Source organism: Melospiza melodia, chromosome 26 (assembly GCF_035770615.1).
Source record: "Melospiza melodia melodia isolate bMelMel2 chromosome 26, bMelMel2.pri, whole genome shotgun sequence".
Lineage (NCBI taxonomy): Eukaryota > Metazoa > Chordata > Aves > Passeriformes > Passerellidae > Melospiza > Melospiza melodia.
Window position 1 is genome coordinate 6,020,925 of NC_086219.1, and position 15,905 is coordinate 6,036,829.

Consider the following 15,905-nt stretch of genomic DNA (forward strand, 5'->3'; position numbering starts at 1 on the left):
AAGATTTGGAAAGAAAGGAAAAGGAAAAGGAAAGGAAAGGTTTGGGAAGGGAAGGTTTGGGAAGGGAAAGGGAAGGTTTGGGAAGGGAAAGGAAAGGTTTGGGAAAGGAAAGGAAAAGGAAAAGGAAAGGAAAGGTTTGGGAAGGGAAAGGAAAGGAAAGGTTTGGGAAAGGAGAGAAAGGAAAAGGAAAAGGAAAGGAAAGGAAAGGAAAGGAAAGGAAAGGAAAGGAAAGGAAAGGAAAGGAAAGGAAAGGAAAGAAAGGAAAGGAAAGGAAAGGAAGGAAAAGGAAAGGAAAGGAAAGGAAAGGAAAGGAAAGGAAAGGAAAGGAAAGGAAAGGAAAGAAAGGAAAGGAAAGGAAAGGAAAGGAAAAGGAAAAGGAAAAGGAAAGGAAAGGTTTGGAAGGGAAGGTTTGGAAGGGAAAGGGAAGGTTTGGGAAGGGAAAGGAAAGGTTTGGGAAAGGAGAGGAAAGGAAAGAGAAAGGAAAAGGAAAAGGAAAAGGAAAAGAAAGGAAAGAAAGGAAAGGAAAGGAAAGGAAAGGAAAGGAAAGGAAAGGAAAGGAAAGGAAAGGAAAGGAAGGAAAGGAAAGGAAAGGAAAGGAAAGGAAAGGAAAGGAAAGGAAAGGAAAGGAAAGGAAAGGAAAGGAAAGGAAAGGAAAGGAAGGAAAGGAAAGGAAAGGAAAGGAAAGGAGAGGAGAGGAGAGGAAAAGGAAAAGGAAAGGAAAAGGAAAGGAAAGGAAAAGGAAAGGAAAAGAAAAGGAAAAGGAAAGGAAAAGGAAAGGAAAAGGATTCCAGGTGTGTGAGAGGACCCTCAGTCCAGCTGGCCCAAGGCTGGGGCTGCCAGGAGAGAGGGATTTCATTATTTCATTATTTCATTATTTCATTATTTCATTGCACCTGCAATCAGGAGCCCTGGTGGTATTTGGGGGTGGAAGGCAGCAGCTGTCTCCAACCTGCTCCAGACTCTCCTCATACTTTGGAATGGCTTTTTCTGTGTGCCAGCATCTCCAGGGGACACTCTGGGGACAGCCACACTTCTGGCTGACTGTCTGCCCAGTTCAAATAAAAATCCTCTTCCAGCAGACAGAAATGGTTCATTTTTCCTTTAAAAATAATCTTGTATCTATGGGAAGGATTCTTTCCACATTTTCAGTATTTTGTGTTTGTCTCCCCAGCTGCGCCATCAAGGACTTCACTGCAGCTTTCCCTGATCCTGGTTTTGCTCTAAAAGAAGCCCTGAGAGCTTTTCTGGGTGAAAAGAGGAAAATCCAGCATTATTTCCAAGGAGAAGAATGATGTTTTATAAGAGCAGCAGCACAGGAGTGACAGGTCTGTGGGAACCACGGGATGCAGGACTGGGATAAACACCATGAAATAAAACATTTCCAGTCCTCCCCAACCTGCAGCAGCTGCAACTGATCCTTTTGGAAATCGACTGCTGGGCAAGCTCAACAATGAGGGGAAAAAAGCAGATTTAGTCCAAAAAAAAAAATAAAATACAGCTCTGGGAAGCTGTGGGATGAGCAACATCCTGTGTGTGCAGAGTGAGACCTCGGGAACACTGGCACCATGGATGCTCCTTATCCCTGCAAAACAGGCAGCTCCAAGGGCTCTTTTTTGTTTTTCTTTCACACAAGTCACCCAGGAAAAGAAAGGATTCCTAAATTCTATCCTGCAAGGTTGAAAATTCCACCATTTCCTCCCTGTGATGGTTTTGCCTGTTAGAACTGTGGGTTCAGGGACTTCAGGAGAAAAATCCAAATTACGTAATTTTACTGCTGCCCATTGTCCTGCACCTGCACCGCTGCAGGTGAATTTTGGTTGGTATTTCTGTAATAAAAAGGCACCAAGATCTCAGGAATTCCTCCCAGCTGATCCTTGCTATTCCAGATTCCTGCTTGTTTATTCCAAGGTTTCAGTTCAAAAATAAGCAGCAGTGTGACATTACACAGCAGGATTTATTGCACAAACAGCACAGCAACCTACAAACAAATCCTGCTGAATCTGTTTTCCCCACAAAATGAATGCACTGAAACCCAGAATGAAATCGTGGGGGAGTTATCCTGGATTTATTGGAGGAATACAAACCTGGGAGCTGAGCTTTGAGGACTTTTTGGTGTGGGGGTTCACAGGAAAAGGGGAAGCAGAGTTTAATGACACCACACTTGAGGTGTATATAGGGAAATAATAATAATAATAATAATAATAATAATAATAATAATAATAATAATAATAATAGTAGTAGTAGTAGTAGTAGTAGTAGTAGTAGTAATAAATGGCTCCAAAGTGTAATAAAATCTTAATATGAAATATGAAGTAATATGCAGGAAATTTATAATGAAAGCACAAGGAAAACACTTCACTGACCCAAAATCCAGCCTGGTTTTTGCTCACTATGAAAAACAAGTCTGAAAACAATTCCTGGAATTCTGTATTTGCCTTTCCACACCAAAAAAAAAGACAATCCTTAAATATCCCTGCAGAAAGCCATGAAAAATCCAAAATCTCCACCATGCACCAACCCTTCCACTTGTTATAGATGCATGGATTTGGAGAATTTCCATTATTTTGGACAATATTATTACCCTTGAAAGGGTTGGATTTGTTTCAAACCTGCCAAAATCTCCCTGGCTATCACAAGAGGAGCTGCTCGGGTGCAATAATCGGCTGCTCCCTTTTCCTGAAATCCCTGAATTGAGCAGGAAATGAGGAGGATTTTGGGCTCACACACTCCCTCTGCCGGCCCCTGCCAAGCCCTAAATTCCATCATCACCTCAGCTTTCCAGCAAACAAATCCTGCTCCATCTGCAAACCAAACTCCCTGCAAGCCCCAAAACCCGGGATAACCCCTCAGCAAGCCAACAGAAGCATTTGAGGCTGGAAAATTGAGATTTTTTCCACGGAAAAGGGCAGCTGCTCCTCCTGGTGCAATATCTGCTGTAGGAGGATGAACTTTACAGGATAAAAACATTGATTTAAAACTGCTCAGGATGATTTACTGGCAAGAATTCCTGATCAGGAATGCTGAGCAAAGCACACGGGGAGATCCTGGAATTGTTGTCACAGGAGCTCTTGGAAGCTGTGGAGAATTGTCTGAGGACAGCCTGTGACAATGTCACAGCATTCCCCGAGTCCCACGAGCCCTGACACCTCCCAAAGTCACCAAAAACTGGTTCATCTGCACAAATGAAGGGAATTTAGAATGGAACCACGAGGAAAACTCAGCCACTGACCTAAATCCAGCCCAATTCTGCTCACCTGAAAAAAAAAAAAAAACTCCTGCAAGTTCTGGGTTTCCATCCAGGAAATGCCCAGTTCCAGCTGCCCAGGCAGAACAACCAAATGAAAAATGTGGGGATATCTCAGGAAAGGATTTGCTAACAAAACACCCAAACATCCTGGATGCCTTCATTCTTCACTCCTGATTTTCTGACTGGCTGCTTCAGGGGTTTGTGGGATTATTTTGTTCAAGTCCATTCTCTGCAGAGCAGCAGTGGGGATGCCCATGGAAGGCACTGTCCCCATTGTCCCCATTGTCCTGCAGGAAAGGTGAGTGCTGGAGCTCCCTTGGCTGGAGAGCCCTGGAGTTCCTCCACCTGCAGCTCCTGCAGCCCCCAGGCAGCTGAGGAGCAGGAAAATGGCATTTCCTACCCTGCCCTGCTCAGGATGGGGGTGTCAGGCCTCCTCCTCCTCTGTCCCTGGGGTTTGGAGCTCTCCTGCCTTTGCTGAGGATGCTCCCAGTCCCTTTCCAGTCTCAGTGAACTTGGGGACACTGAGGATTGTGGAATTATGGAATGGTTTGGGTTGGGAGGGACCTGAAGCTCATCTTGTTCCACGGGCAGGGACAGCTCCCACTGTCCCAGGTGGCTCCAAGCCCCAATGTGTGACAGTGGTCACAGGGGTTTTCAGGTGAGGGAAGAGACGAGAATGTTGACTCCACGTTCAGAAGTCCTGATTATTATTTTATGATCTATATATTACATTAAAACTACACTAAAAGAATAGAAGGAAAAGTTCTCATCTCAGAAGGCTGGCTAAGATGAAAATAAAAGAATGATAACAAAAGCAGCTGTCTCAGAGTCTCTGTCTGAGCCAGCTGACTGTGATTGGCCATTAATTACAAACATCTACATGAGGCCAATCCAGGTGCACCCGAGCATTCCCTGCAGCAGACAATCAATGCTTACATTCTGTCCCTGAGGCCTCTCAGCTTCTCAGGAGGAAAAAAATCTTAAGAAAGATTTTTAATGAAAAGATGTCTGTGACACCAATGTCCAGCTGGCCTTGGGCACTGCCAGGGATCCAGGGGCAGCCAGAGCTGCTCTGGGCACCTGTGCCAGGGCTGCCCACCCTCACAGGGAAGGATTTATCCCAATATCCCACCTGAACCTACTGGATCCCCCAGCAGGATCCTTGAGGCCTTTCTGCTCCTGCTGAACCAGGCAGAGGGGGCAGCAGATCAGGAATCAGTGAGAGGGAAAGCAAAGTCAGCTTTGATTCCAAAAATCCATCGAGGGCTGGACACAAAACCTCCTTCAGAAACCACCAGCGCTTCCAGAAGCTGGGAACAACCAGGATTCACCTCAGTGCTGTGCACAGAACCCAGGAAATCTCTGGTGGGACAACCAGGCAGGGTTGTGGGGTCCAACACATCAGGTTGGATGTTTTGTGGTGGGAACAAAGGATGGAGTTTCAGGAAAATGAAGCCAAGCACAGCCAGGGCAAGGGCAGGGCTCTCTCCTGCTGTGGGTGCTCCTGCTCCAGCCTCTGGCTCTCCATCATGACATGGTCATGGCAGCACTCACACACCCATCACAGAACCATGGAATGGGAAGGCTGGAAAAACCCTACAGGATCACTGAGTCCATGGTTCCCCAGCACTACCATGTCCCCACTAAACCCTGTCCCCCCTAAACCCTGTCCCCTAAACCCTGTCCCCACTAAACCCTGTCCCCCCTAAACCCTGCCCCCTAAACCCTGTCCCCACTAAACCCTGTCCCACTAAACCCTGTCCCCACTAAACCCTGTCCCCACTAAACAATGTCCCCACTAAACCCTGTCCCCACTAAACCCTGTCCCCTTAAACCCTGTCCCTTAAACCCTGTCCCAGTAAACCCTGTCCCACTAAACCCTGTCCTCCTAAACCCTGTCCCCCTAAACCCTGTCCCCACTAAACCCTGTCCCCAAGTGCCACATCCCACAGCCAGGGGCCATTGCCCTCATTGCCCACCTGGGCACACCTGGCTCCTGCTCAGACCCAGGCAGTGGCAAAGGAGGAGTTGGGGGGTGTAACAATTTATTTTGCAATAAACCAAGTTATTCTTCAGCCCAGATTCACCAAACACAACCTTCCTCTCCCACAAAAACACACAAGTCACGAACAGCCTCAGACCCAAAGCAAAGCTGAGCTCAAGGCTGCTGACTTTCAAGCCAAAAAAGAGAAAGATACACTGTAAAAAACCCATTTTATTGCAGCCTGGCTGGCCAAGGTCTGATTGGAATCGATGCCCAGGGCTTTCAGACACACTGCTGACTGGGCAGAGGGGCTGATGCAATGTTCCTGTTAGCAAGCAGGACACCAGGACACCACCACCACCTCCACGTGGGCATCACCAGGGATGAGCACCCCAAACTGCCCTCTTGGGACACAGCAGTGTCACACACCCCCAAATGGTGCTTTTGGGGTGCCCCCTGGCTGTGTCTCACACCAAAGCTGTCTGTGCTCCCCTTCATGCCCAGCCCTGCCATTCCCCTTTGATGGAGGCTCCCAGGCAGGGATGAACCATCCTGAGCAGTGCCCAGGAGCAGGGCTGGATCACACCAGGGCTTTAAAGGAGGTTTAAAGGCAGATCTGTTTGCTAAACACTCAAAACAATAAGGAAGGTATTTGGTATTTTCCCTCTCTCAGGTGGAACAAAAGGAGTTTCCAGCACAGACAGACACCAGGTCTGACCACAGAGACACAACCTGAAACGATGCCTCCAACATTCCAGCCGTCCACATTCCACAGCCAACCCAAATTTGCAGGTAAAGAACAAAAGCCACAAGAGGTTGGGGTTACCAGAGCCTCTGCAGCAGGGGAGTGAGGGAGCAGAGCTTTGCAGAGCTCACAGGGCTGTGCAGGCAGCTGGGAACAGAGGGAGCTGCCAGAAACACAGAAAGGGACTTTTAACCAGGACAAGGGGAATGGCTTCCACTGAGAGAGAGGAGGTTCACATGGGATATGGGATAAATCCTGCCCAGGCCCTGGCACAGGGTGCCCAGAGCAGCTGTGGCTGCCCCAGGATCCCTGGCAGTGCCCAAGGCCAGGCTGGGCAGGGCTGGGAGCAGCCTGGGACAGGGAAGGTGTCCCTGCCATGGCAAGGGTGGCACTGGGTGGGCTTTAAGGTCCCTCCCAACCCAAACCATTCCAGGATTCTTTGCTGCCCTGACAAAACCTAAAAAGGTGATGGGAAGTGTGATATTCCTGAAAAACAAACAGTGTTTCACCTCCTCGAGCCCCATGGAGGGGCTGAAGTTTGGGGATGGACAGCTCTTCCCACAGCCACCCCGACCTCACAGAGAGATCCTGACATTTCTGAGCTGCTTTTCATGCAGAAAACCCCAAATCGCTCCTGAAATCAGAGATCTTTTTACCCAGAAAATCCTAAATCACTCCTGAAATCAGAGATCTTTTTACCCAGAAAATCCTAAATCACTCCTGAAATCAGAGATCTTTTTACCCAGAAAATCCCGAATCACTCCTGAAATCAGAGATCTTTTTACCCAGAAAATCCTAAATCACTCCTGACATCAGAGATCTTTTTACCCAGAAAATCCCAAATCGCTCCTGAAATCAGAGATCTTTTTACCCAGAAAATCCCAAATCGCTCCTGAAATCAGAGATCTTTTTACCCAGAAAATCCTAAATCACTCCTGAAATCAGAGATCTTTTTACCCAGAAAATCCCAAATCATTCCTCAAACCCGAGATCTTTTTACCCAGAAAACCTCAAATCAGAGATATTTTTACCCAGAAAACCCCAAATCACTGCTGGAATTCATGGCTGGGCTGTTTTAGCAGAAAATGTGAATTAGGGAGGGCAGACACCCCCAGGCTCTGCAACTGCAGCCTATGGAGCCCTCACTGTGCTGTGCAATGGGGATGGAGAGAAGAACCTCCAAGCCTAAAGGGCCATGGTGAGATGTTGGTGTAGGCAAAGAGCAGTGCTGGGGAAAAAAAAAAAAAAAGGCTGGGGAAGAGGAAACACCACAGGACTGACCTTAAGGCATCCCAGGGAGCCAGGGTGAGCCTGGTGCTCTGCAGCACCCCTGGGATTCCCTGGCACTGGAGCTGGGACTGCTCTCCTGGAGCTCCTCTCCTGCCAGACTGCACAGAGCCAGGGAGTGTCCTGAGCTGGAAGGGACCCACAGGGACCAAACCCAACCCCTGGCCCTGCACAGACACCCCAACAATCCCAGCCTGTCCTGGAGCTCTGGCAGGGCTGTGCCCATTCCCTGGGCAGCCTGGGCAGTGCCAGCACCCTCTGGGGAAGAGCCTTTGCTGATCTCCAACCCAAAAACCCAAACCCCCCTGGGCCAGCCCCAGCCCTTCCCTGGGTGCTGTCCCTCCTCACAGAGCTGTCCCTCCACATCTCCCCCCAAACCAGCACCTCAGAGGGGAAAATCCCAACCAGCTCCCAGCAAACAGCAGGCAATGAGCAACAGAGATTGCCTGAAACCTCTGAGGGGTGAAGCAGATGGGAAGGGATGGATCTGAGGTGCAGAGCAGCCCCAGGGTGGTGGCAGTGCCACCCTGTTATTACAGAACTGGAAGGATTGCTCTGCATGCCCTTGGAGCCCTGGCTTGAAAGGAGGGAGAAATGGGATTAAATGCAGAGGGAACCTCAGCACAGAGAGGTGTGAGGGGCTGGGAACTGCAGCCACCAAGCACCAGGCAAACCCCAAGCACAACTGAGCCAGGAGTAGAAAATACAACCCAGGGGCTGCATTTGGAACAGACTCCATGAGTCTGACCCACCCAATGGGCTGGAGGAGGGTTTGCTGCACTTTCCACTGATTTGAGCAGAATAAATAAGAACATTTGTTCTTGTTTTGAACAGGATTTTCTTATTGCTCAGCTAATGGGAAAGGCAATGCACGGGGAAGCAGAAGCACTGGATATTGATGAAGCAGGAGCCATCCTCCCACCCTTTGTGCCACACCTCAAGCCTGGCTGTTTAAACATCAAATACTAAGAAAGAGACAACAAAAAATGCAGTCAGATCCACATTATGTTAATCAGCAAACAAAAATTCAGTGAAATTGTGCAAATTTCAAGTTCACTGCTACCATTCAACCACAAAATGAACTCCCCAAGGTGTCACTTTGTCACCACAACACTCACCATTAACCAGCACCATGGGGCAAATCCCTGATCATCACACAGTGTGGAACCCTGGATCTCAAAGCATCACAGCCTGTGCCCCTCCTGAGAGCCAAGGTGTCTGCAAAAACCCAAATGTGGGAGCTTTCAGGAATTCCCAGCAGCTGCTGGGACTGGGAGAGGAAACAGCCGGCCCAAGAGCGGCTCTGGAAGAGCAGCACGGATTAAAGGTGGCAGGAATTCCACAGGGCTGCTGCTTCAGAGGGAGCTGCAGGGCTCTCACACCTGGAAGGGCTCTCACACCTGGAAGGGCTCTCTCCTTCCAGGTGTTTTGGGCAGCTGGTAAAAGGTTCTGGTGTGCATTCAGCCCCAAGGACAATAAAAGGCAGCTCAGCGTGAGGATAACGGCACCCAAAGGGTCCATGAGTCTCTTTTAAAGCACAAATAAATCACAGCCCCTCCAGAGTGACACAAACCCAGCTGCAATGATTAATCCGTGTCCCAGATTCCCTGATCTGAGAAGTCTGGGGATGGACAGCTCTTCCCACAGCCACCCTGACTTCACAGAGAGATCCTGACATTTCTGAGCTGCTTTTCATGCAGAAAACCCCAAATCACTCCTGAAATCAGAGATCTTTTTACCCAGAAAATCCCAAATCATTCCTCAAACCAGAGATCTTTTTACCCAGAAAATCCCAAATCATTCCTCAAACCCGAGATCTTTATACCCAGAAAATCTCAAACCAGAAATCTTTTTACTCAGAAACCCTCAAATCACTCCTCAAACCAGAGATGATCTTCTGCCCACTGAAACCTGATGGGAGTCAAAATCATGGAATGGTTCAGGTTAGAAAGGACCTAAAAGCTCATCCCATTCCAGGGACACCTTCTAGATTTGCTCCAAGCCTCATCCAACCTGGCCTGGAAAGAGAAGCTCCAAATAAATAAAAGCAGCTCTGCCAACTCACCTTAAGCCTCCAAACCCCCAAATGATGATAAAACTGGCACAGGTACAAGACAAAAAGAGGCAAGGAAATGCTTCCAAAGGAGTCTGGAACCCAGGAGAGATGCAGTGCATTGGAATTGCCAATTGCTGGTGCCTCCACGTTTCCCATGGGGGGGAAAATGAGGATTCTCACTCACGGATGTTGCAGTGGGAGTTCAGCAAGCAAAGATAAATATTTAAAGATTGCCATAGAAATGGGGGAGAGAACACAGTCCAGAGCAGCTCCTGAAACAGCAAATTCCTGCCAGGAAGAGCCCTGATTGCTGCAGGTTGCTCGACACGAGCCACGTTTTTCACGTGGATGTGTCACCCCTGCTTTGCTTTGATCCAGCCAGGCAGGCGAGTTCAAAAGGAATTCTGACCTGGATTTCCCAAGCCCATCACAAGCTGAGCTGGCTGCTCCTGGCAGCACAGCCTGGATGCTGCTGGGGACAGCCCAGAAATGTTCTCAGGAGGGAGCCCCTACCTGCAGATGCAGCCCTAGAGCACACCAGCACTTCCCAGAGGCCTCTTCCCAGCTTTTCTCTGGATTTGGGCCAAACCCGAGCCTGCCTCCAGCTCCAACACCTTTCCTAAGCCCTCACAGCCTCTCCAGGTGATGCTGCCTTTCCCGAGGCAGAGCCTGAAGCTTTCCCACCTCCAGCCTTAGGAAAATCCTGACTGATGTTTTCCAGCCAAGCTGCCCTGTCGGAACACACAGGGAAGAATCACTTCCCTTGGAGGCGCAGCTCTGTTTACACAGAGAGTGGGAAGCCTTTTCCAGCAGCCCTCGCTCACATCCTGGGGAAGGGGCTGGGATGGAAGCTGTGCCCAAAGCCAGCACCTCCTGCAGCCCTGGGAACAGAACTCCATGGAGCTGGGAATGCACAGCCAGAGCTGGGAATGCATGGTCAGAGCATCCCCAAACTGGGAATGCACGGCCAGAGCTGGGAATGCATGGTCAGAGCATCCCCAAACTGGGAATGCATGGTCAGAGCATCCCCAAACTGGGAATGCACGGCCAGAGATGGGAATGCATGGTCAGAGCATCCCCAAACTGGGAATGCATGGTCAGAGCATCCCTGAACTGGGAATGCACGGCCAGAGCTGGGAATGCATGGTCAGAGCATCACCAAACTGGGAATCCACAGCCAGAGCTGGGAATGCATGGTCAGAGCAACACCAAACTGGGAATGCATGGTCAGAGCATCACCAAACTGGGAATCCACAGCCAGAGCAGCCCTGAACTGGGAATGCACAGCCAGAGCTGGGAATGCATGGTCAGAGCAACACCAAACTGGGAATGCATGGTCAGAGCATCCCCAAACTGGGAATGCACGGCCAGAGCTGGGAATGCATAGTCAGAGCATCACCAAATTGGAAATCCACAGCCACACCATCCCCGAACTGGAAATCCACAGCTAGACCATCTCCAAACTGGAAATCCACAGCCACACCATCCCCAAACTGGGAATGCACAGCCACACCATCCCTGAACTGGGAATGCACAGCCAGAGCTGGGAATGCATAGTCAGACCATCCCCAAACTGGAAATCCACAGCTAGACCATCTCCAAACTGGAAATCCACAGCCACACCATCCCCAAACTGGGAATGCACATCCAGACCATCCCCAAACTGGGAATGCACAGCCACACCATCCCCAGACTGGGAACCCACAGCCACACCATCCCCAAACTGGGAACCCACAGCCAGAGCATCCCCAAACTGGGAACCCACAGCCACACCATCCCTGAGCTCCCACTCCAAACCTGGCACTCCTGGCAGATGTGCAGACTCCACGCACTCCATTTCCTGGGATTAAGGACAGGAGCAGGAGCACATCCCAGCCCTCCTGGGCAGCAAACAGCCCTGCAGAAGGTGCCTGATGCAGTGGCTGCAATCCCCAATCCCAGGTCACCCCGTTCAGCAGTGGGAACAAACCAACCCCACCTTCATTCCAAGCCCAGGCAGGGCAGGAGCACGTGTCCTGCAGCTGAGCTTCCCTCAGGGCTGCTCCCACAAACAAACGCAGGAAAAACGGAGTCCAGGGAATAAAGGCTGGAGTAAACTCCAATTAAAATTAAAAATTGTACACTCTGCCTGTAAAAACCCACGAGAGAAAATGGTCAAACTGTCTGGAGCCTTTCTGAACCCAACAGCTTCACCTGCCAACCTGGAAAAGCAATGCTGGAGCTGCCTGGGTGGAGTCACCTGCCAGGGAACAGTCCGGGGAGCAGGGCAGGAAAAACCCACACACACAAACATCCCTGCCACGCCAAAACAACCACGGGATGTGGCAGTGCCACCGCCCCACACACAGCTCTGGGACAGCAGCATGGAACAGCACAGGGCAGGCACCACAGAACAGCACAGGACAGGAACCACAGAACAGCATGGAACAACAGCAGACAGGCACCACAGAACAGCATGGAACAGCACAGGACAGGCACCACAGAACAGCATGGAATAGCACAGGACAGGCACCACAGAACAGCATGGAATAGCACCAGACAGGAACCACAGAACAGCATGGAATAGCACCAGACAGGAACCACAGAACAGCATGGAACAACACAGGACAGGCACCACAGAACAGCATGGAACAGCACAGGGCAGGAACCACAGAACAGCATGGAACAACACAGGGCAGGCACCACAGAACAGCATGGAACAGCACAGGGCAGGAACCACAGAACAGCATGGAACAGCACAGGACAGGCACCATAGAACAGCATGGAACAACACAGGGCAGGCACCACAGAACAGCATGGAACAGCACAGGGCAGGAACCACAGAACAGCATGGAACGGCACAGGGCAGGCACCATAGAACAGCATGGAACGGCACAGGGCAGGAACCACAGAACAGCATGGAACAGCACAGGACAGGCACCATAGAACAGCATGGAACGGCACAGGGCAGGAACCACAGAACAGCATGGAATAGCACAGGACAGGCACCACAGAACAGCACAGAACAACACAGGGCAGGCACCACAGAACAGCACAGAACAACACAGGGCAGGCACCACAGAACAGCATGGAACAGCACCAGACAGGCACCTCCCTGCCCCACACAGCTTCAGGAGAGCAGTACCCAGTCCAACCCCATGGAACAACACAACACAGTCACCACCCTGCCCTGGAAAAGCATCCAGGCTGGATAAGGCTTGGAGAGACCTGGCAGAGGGGAAGGTGCCCCTGCCTTAGCAGGGATGGTCTGCAAGGCCCTTCCAACCCAAACCCTTCTAGGTTCCACGAACAGCAGGAATTCTGCCCAAGGTTTTGCTCTCTTCTCTGCTTGTGACACCCAAGGGAACACCAAGCCCAGGGGGGACAAAACCTAAGGGGAAAATCCTCATTTTCAGCCTTTCTCTGGCATCAGCACGAGGAAAAGGAAGGAGAGACGGTGGTGGGAACACGCAGGGCTGTGGGAATGAAGAAAGCTCCCAGTCTGGCGTTGCTCTCCAGACAGACTGCGAGGTTATGTCGCGATATAAAGCACTTTGTCAGGACACCGCGGCACCGCCCCGGGAGGCTCCGCTTCCCAAGGACAGGTGGGGAAAGGCGCCTTCCCACCCCGCAATTGCCCGCAATTCCCGTCCCTCCCAGCCGCGGGGAACAGCTCCAGCTGCTGACCCCAGCCGGCTCCCAGGCGTAATTAAAGCCAGCCGAGCACAAACGACACTCCCGGGGTTATCTCCCATTCCCGACCCCCCTTTTGTTCCTCTCCGAGCACTCCCCGGAGTTCGGGTCATTAACAGCGAGACACCCCGGCCTCAGCGAGAGGGAAAGGCGGCCGGAGCAGCCGGGAGAGGCTGGGCACGATGAGATAATGCATCGCTCCTGCCGAGCCCTGCAGCGCTGCCCAGCCCAGCCCAGCCCCGCCGTGACAACAACACCGACCCCAATCAATCCCAGCCACGCTCCCAAAGCCCCGAGCGGAGACCACGGCGAGAGACACCCCAAAGGACACCCCAAAGAGCCGGGCTGGGCACCTCGGCTGCCCCCACACCGCGATCCCCATCCCAAACCGGGGCACCGACACACGGCGAGGGGAGAGGCGGCTCCGCGCCCAGAGCGAGCGGGGACCGAGCCCCACCTTTGTTTTCACACCGACCCAAGGCGAGCTGAGGTTTTGGGGACACCCCCAGCCATGTCTGCCCTTAAGGAGCCGCTGATCCCCCCCTAAAAACCATACTTGCCCCCCCAAAGAAGCTGTTTCCTTCCAGAGCCACGTTCTCCCCATAAAAGCTGTATTTACCCTAAAAAATGCCATTTCCCCCCATCGCCAGCGCTGCCAGCCTGTGCCTTGGCACTGCCCAGTGCCAGCACTGAATTTTGGGGAAACAGGGATTTTAGGGGCAAAAAGGGGCTTGTCTTCTCTTTTATTTTCTTCTTTTTTTTTTTTTTTTTTTTTTTTTTTTTTTGGGTGGGAGTATGGCTTTTCTGGGGGAAGGATGGAGATTGGGGGGCAAACATGGCATGAAGGAGGCAAACATGGCATTGAAAGGAAGACATGGCTTTTCGGGAGGAAAATAAAGATCTTAGGAGAGAAACCTGTCTTTTTGGGGAAAACACGAGGTTTTCTAGGGAATCGTGGCTTTTAGGGAGAACATATAGCTTTCCTGGGGAAACGCGAGGTTTTTGGGGGAGTGTCTTTTTTGGGGGAAGCATGTATTTTAGGGGAGGAAACATATGGCATATTGGGGAACAAACACTGCTTTCGGGGGGGGGAAGCTTGGCTTTTTGGGAAGGAAACACGGCTTTCAGGGGCAACACGGCTTTTTCAGGGGGCAACACTCGTTTTTTAGGGGCAACACGGCTTTTTTAGGGGAAGCTTTGCTCTCTCCCCGGCCGGAGGGAGTCCCCAGGGCCGCCTTCCCCTCGCACCCCGGAGATGGGAAGGGGCTTCCCCCTCCCCGAAGGGGCTACACCCACCCCGTGGGCTCTGCCCTCCGCAGCGACCCACAAAACGCTGTGAGGGGCTGCCACAGGGGCTCCCCCCACCCGCCAATGTGGCCCCCTCCACACCAGGCCTGTCCCGCCCCGAGGGGCCCGTCCCGCCGGCCCGCTCCCCAGGGAAGGGTCCCGCCCGGGGAAGCCGCACCGCGGGGCCGCTCTCACCTGCCGCCGGGCCGGGCCGAGCCGGGCCGGGCCCTCAGGGCTGCGGGCGGCGGGGCCGCTGCGTCGCCCCGGTGACGGCTCCGACCGGCGCCGCCATCTTCCCTCCCCGCCCTCCCGCCGCTGCCCCGGCCGCGCCGGCCGCGCACTGCGCAGGCGCGGGACCGCCTCACTGTGATCACGTGATGATGGGGCGGGCATGGGGGAGGTGTCATGGGGCCGCCATGATGGGAAGGTCAAGTCTTCTCTTCGCGGCGCAGCGCGGGGGCCGCCATGTTTGGATGGTCCCGCCGCCATGTTGGGACGGTCCCAGCGCCATGTTGGGCGAGGCGGGGAGGCGAGGCCGCCATGTTGGGGAGGTCGGCGCTAAGGCGGAGGTGCCAGGGAGGGTCCCGTTCCTTGTCCCGCTCCCTCCCGGTTTCCCTCCCTCATGCACAGCCCCGGGAGGCGCAGCTGGGGCACGGGGCCCCGCTCTGCCCGCAGGGGCGGCCCTCAGCGCCTGCCATGTCCCGGTGTACCCCTCAGGGACCCGGAGCGTCTGAGGGCTCGGCAGGGAGGCGGGATGTGAGCTGTGCCCGCAGGGCTGTGGTGCCCCTGTTCCCATGGAGGTGAGGAAGGAAGCTCCTGTGTGGAGCTGTTTCACCATCAGATCCCGCTGGCTGTTGTGTGGGGACATTATTCTCTGGGGAAAAGGTGATCACTGCCACGATCACACAGACTGCCAGGCTGGCTGTCCCGCAGAGCCGCATCCCGCACGGAGGAGCCGGCTCAGCATCCCGGTCAGTGTCCTGCCCGAGGGCGGCTCCAGAAGCCTCATGGAGAGCCGGGATCCACGGCCAGGAGCCCTGGGATAGCCCAGGTGCTCTGTGCAGGGCTGGGATAACCTGGGAGGAGCCATAGGAAGTGTCCCATGTGGCCTGTGCAGGGCTGGGATAACCCAGGAGAAGCCCTGGGTTTTGTCCCAGGTGCTCTGTGGGATGTGTCCCAAGTGCCCTCTGCAGGGCTGGGATAAGCCAGGAGAAGCCATAGGGTGTCCCAAGGCTGGGATAACCTGGGAAGAGCCGTGGGATGTCCTAGGACTGGGATAATCCAGGAGGAGACATGGGATGTGTCCCAAGTGCTCTGTGCAGGGCTGGGATAACCCAGGAGGAGCTGTGGGATGGGTCCCAGGTGCTCTGTGGGATTACCCGGGCGGGGCCCTGGGATGATCCAGGTCTTCTGTGCCAGGCTGGGATAACCTGGGAGAAGCCATGGAATGTCCCAGGGCTGGGATAGCCCAGGATGAGCCATAGGATGTGTCCCAGGTGCTCTGTGCAGGACTAGGATAGTCCAGGAGGAGCCATAGGATGTGTCCCATGTGGCCTGTGCAGGGCTGGGATAACCCAGGATGAGCCATGGAATGTCCCAGGGCTGGGATAAGCCAGGATGAGCCATG

General features: G+C 52.8%; 1 protein-coding gene across 2 annotated transcripts in view; it reads right to left on the minus strand.

Moving 5' to 3' along the window:
- Positions 1-14,535, minus strand: part of FBXO42 (F-box protein 42) — a 59,244-nt gene extending 44,709 nt beyond the window's left edge. Inside the window, exon 1 of one of the 2 annotated variants that reach the window (XM_063176839.1) lies at positions 14,474-14,535. Coding sequence is in view for 1 of the 2 variants with exons in the window: in XM_063176838.1 (XP_063032908.1) it covers positions 11,117-11,156 (40 nt within the window). In the remaining variant the exon portion in view is untranslated. Of the gene's footprint in view, positions 1-11,116; positions 11,538-14,473 lie in introns of those variants that run through there. The other variant, XM_063176838.1, reaches the window with a different exon arrangement.
- Positions 14,536-15,905: the final 1,370 nt, after the last annotated feature.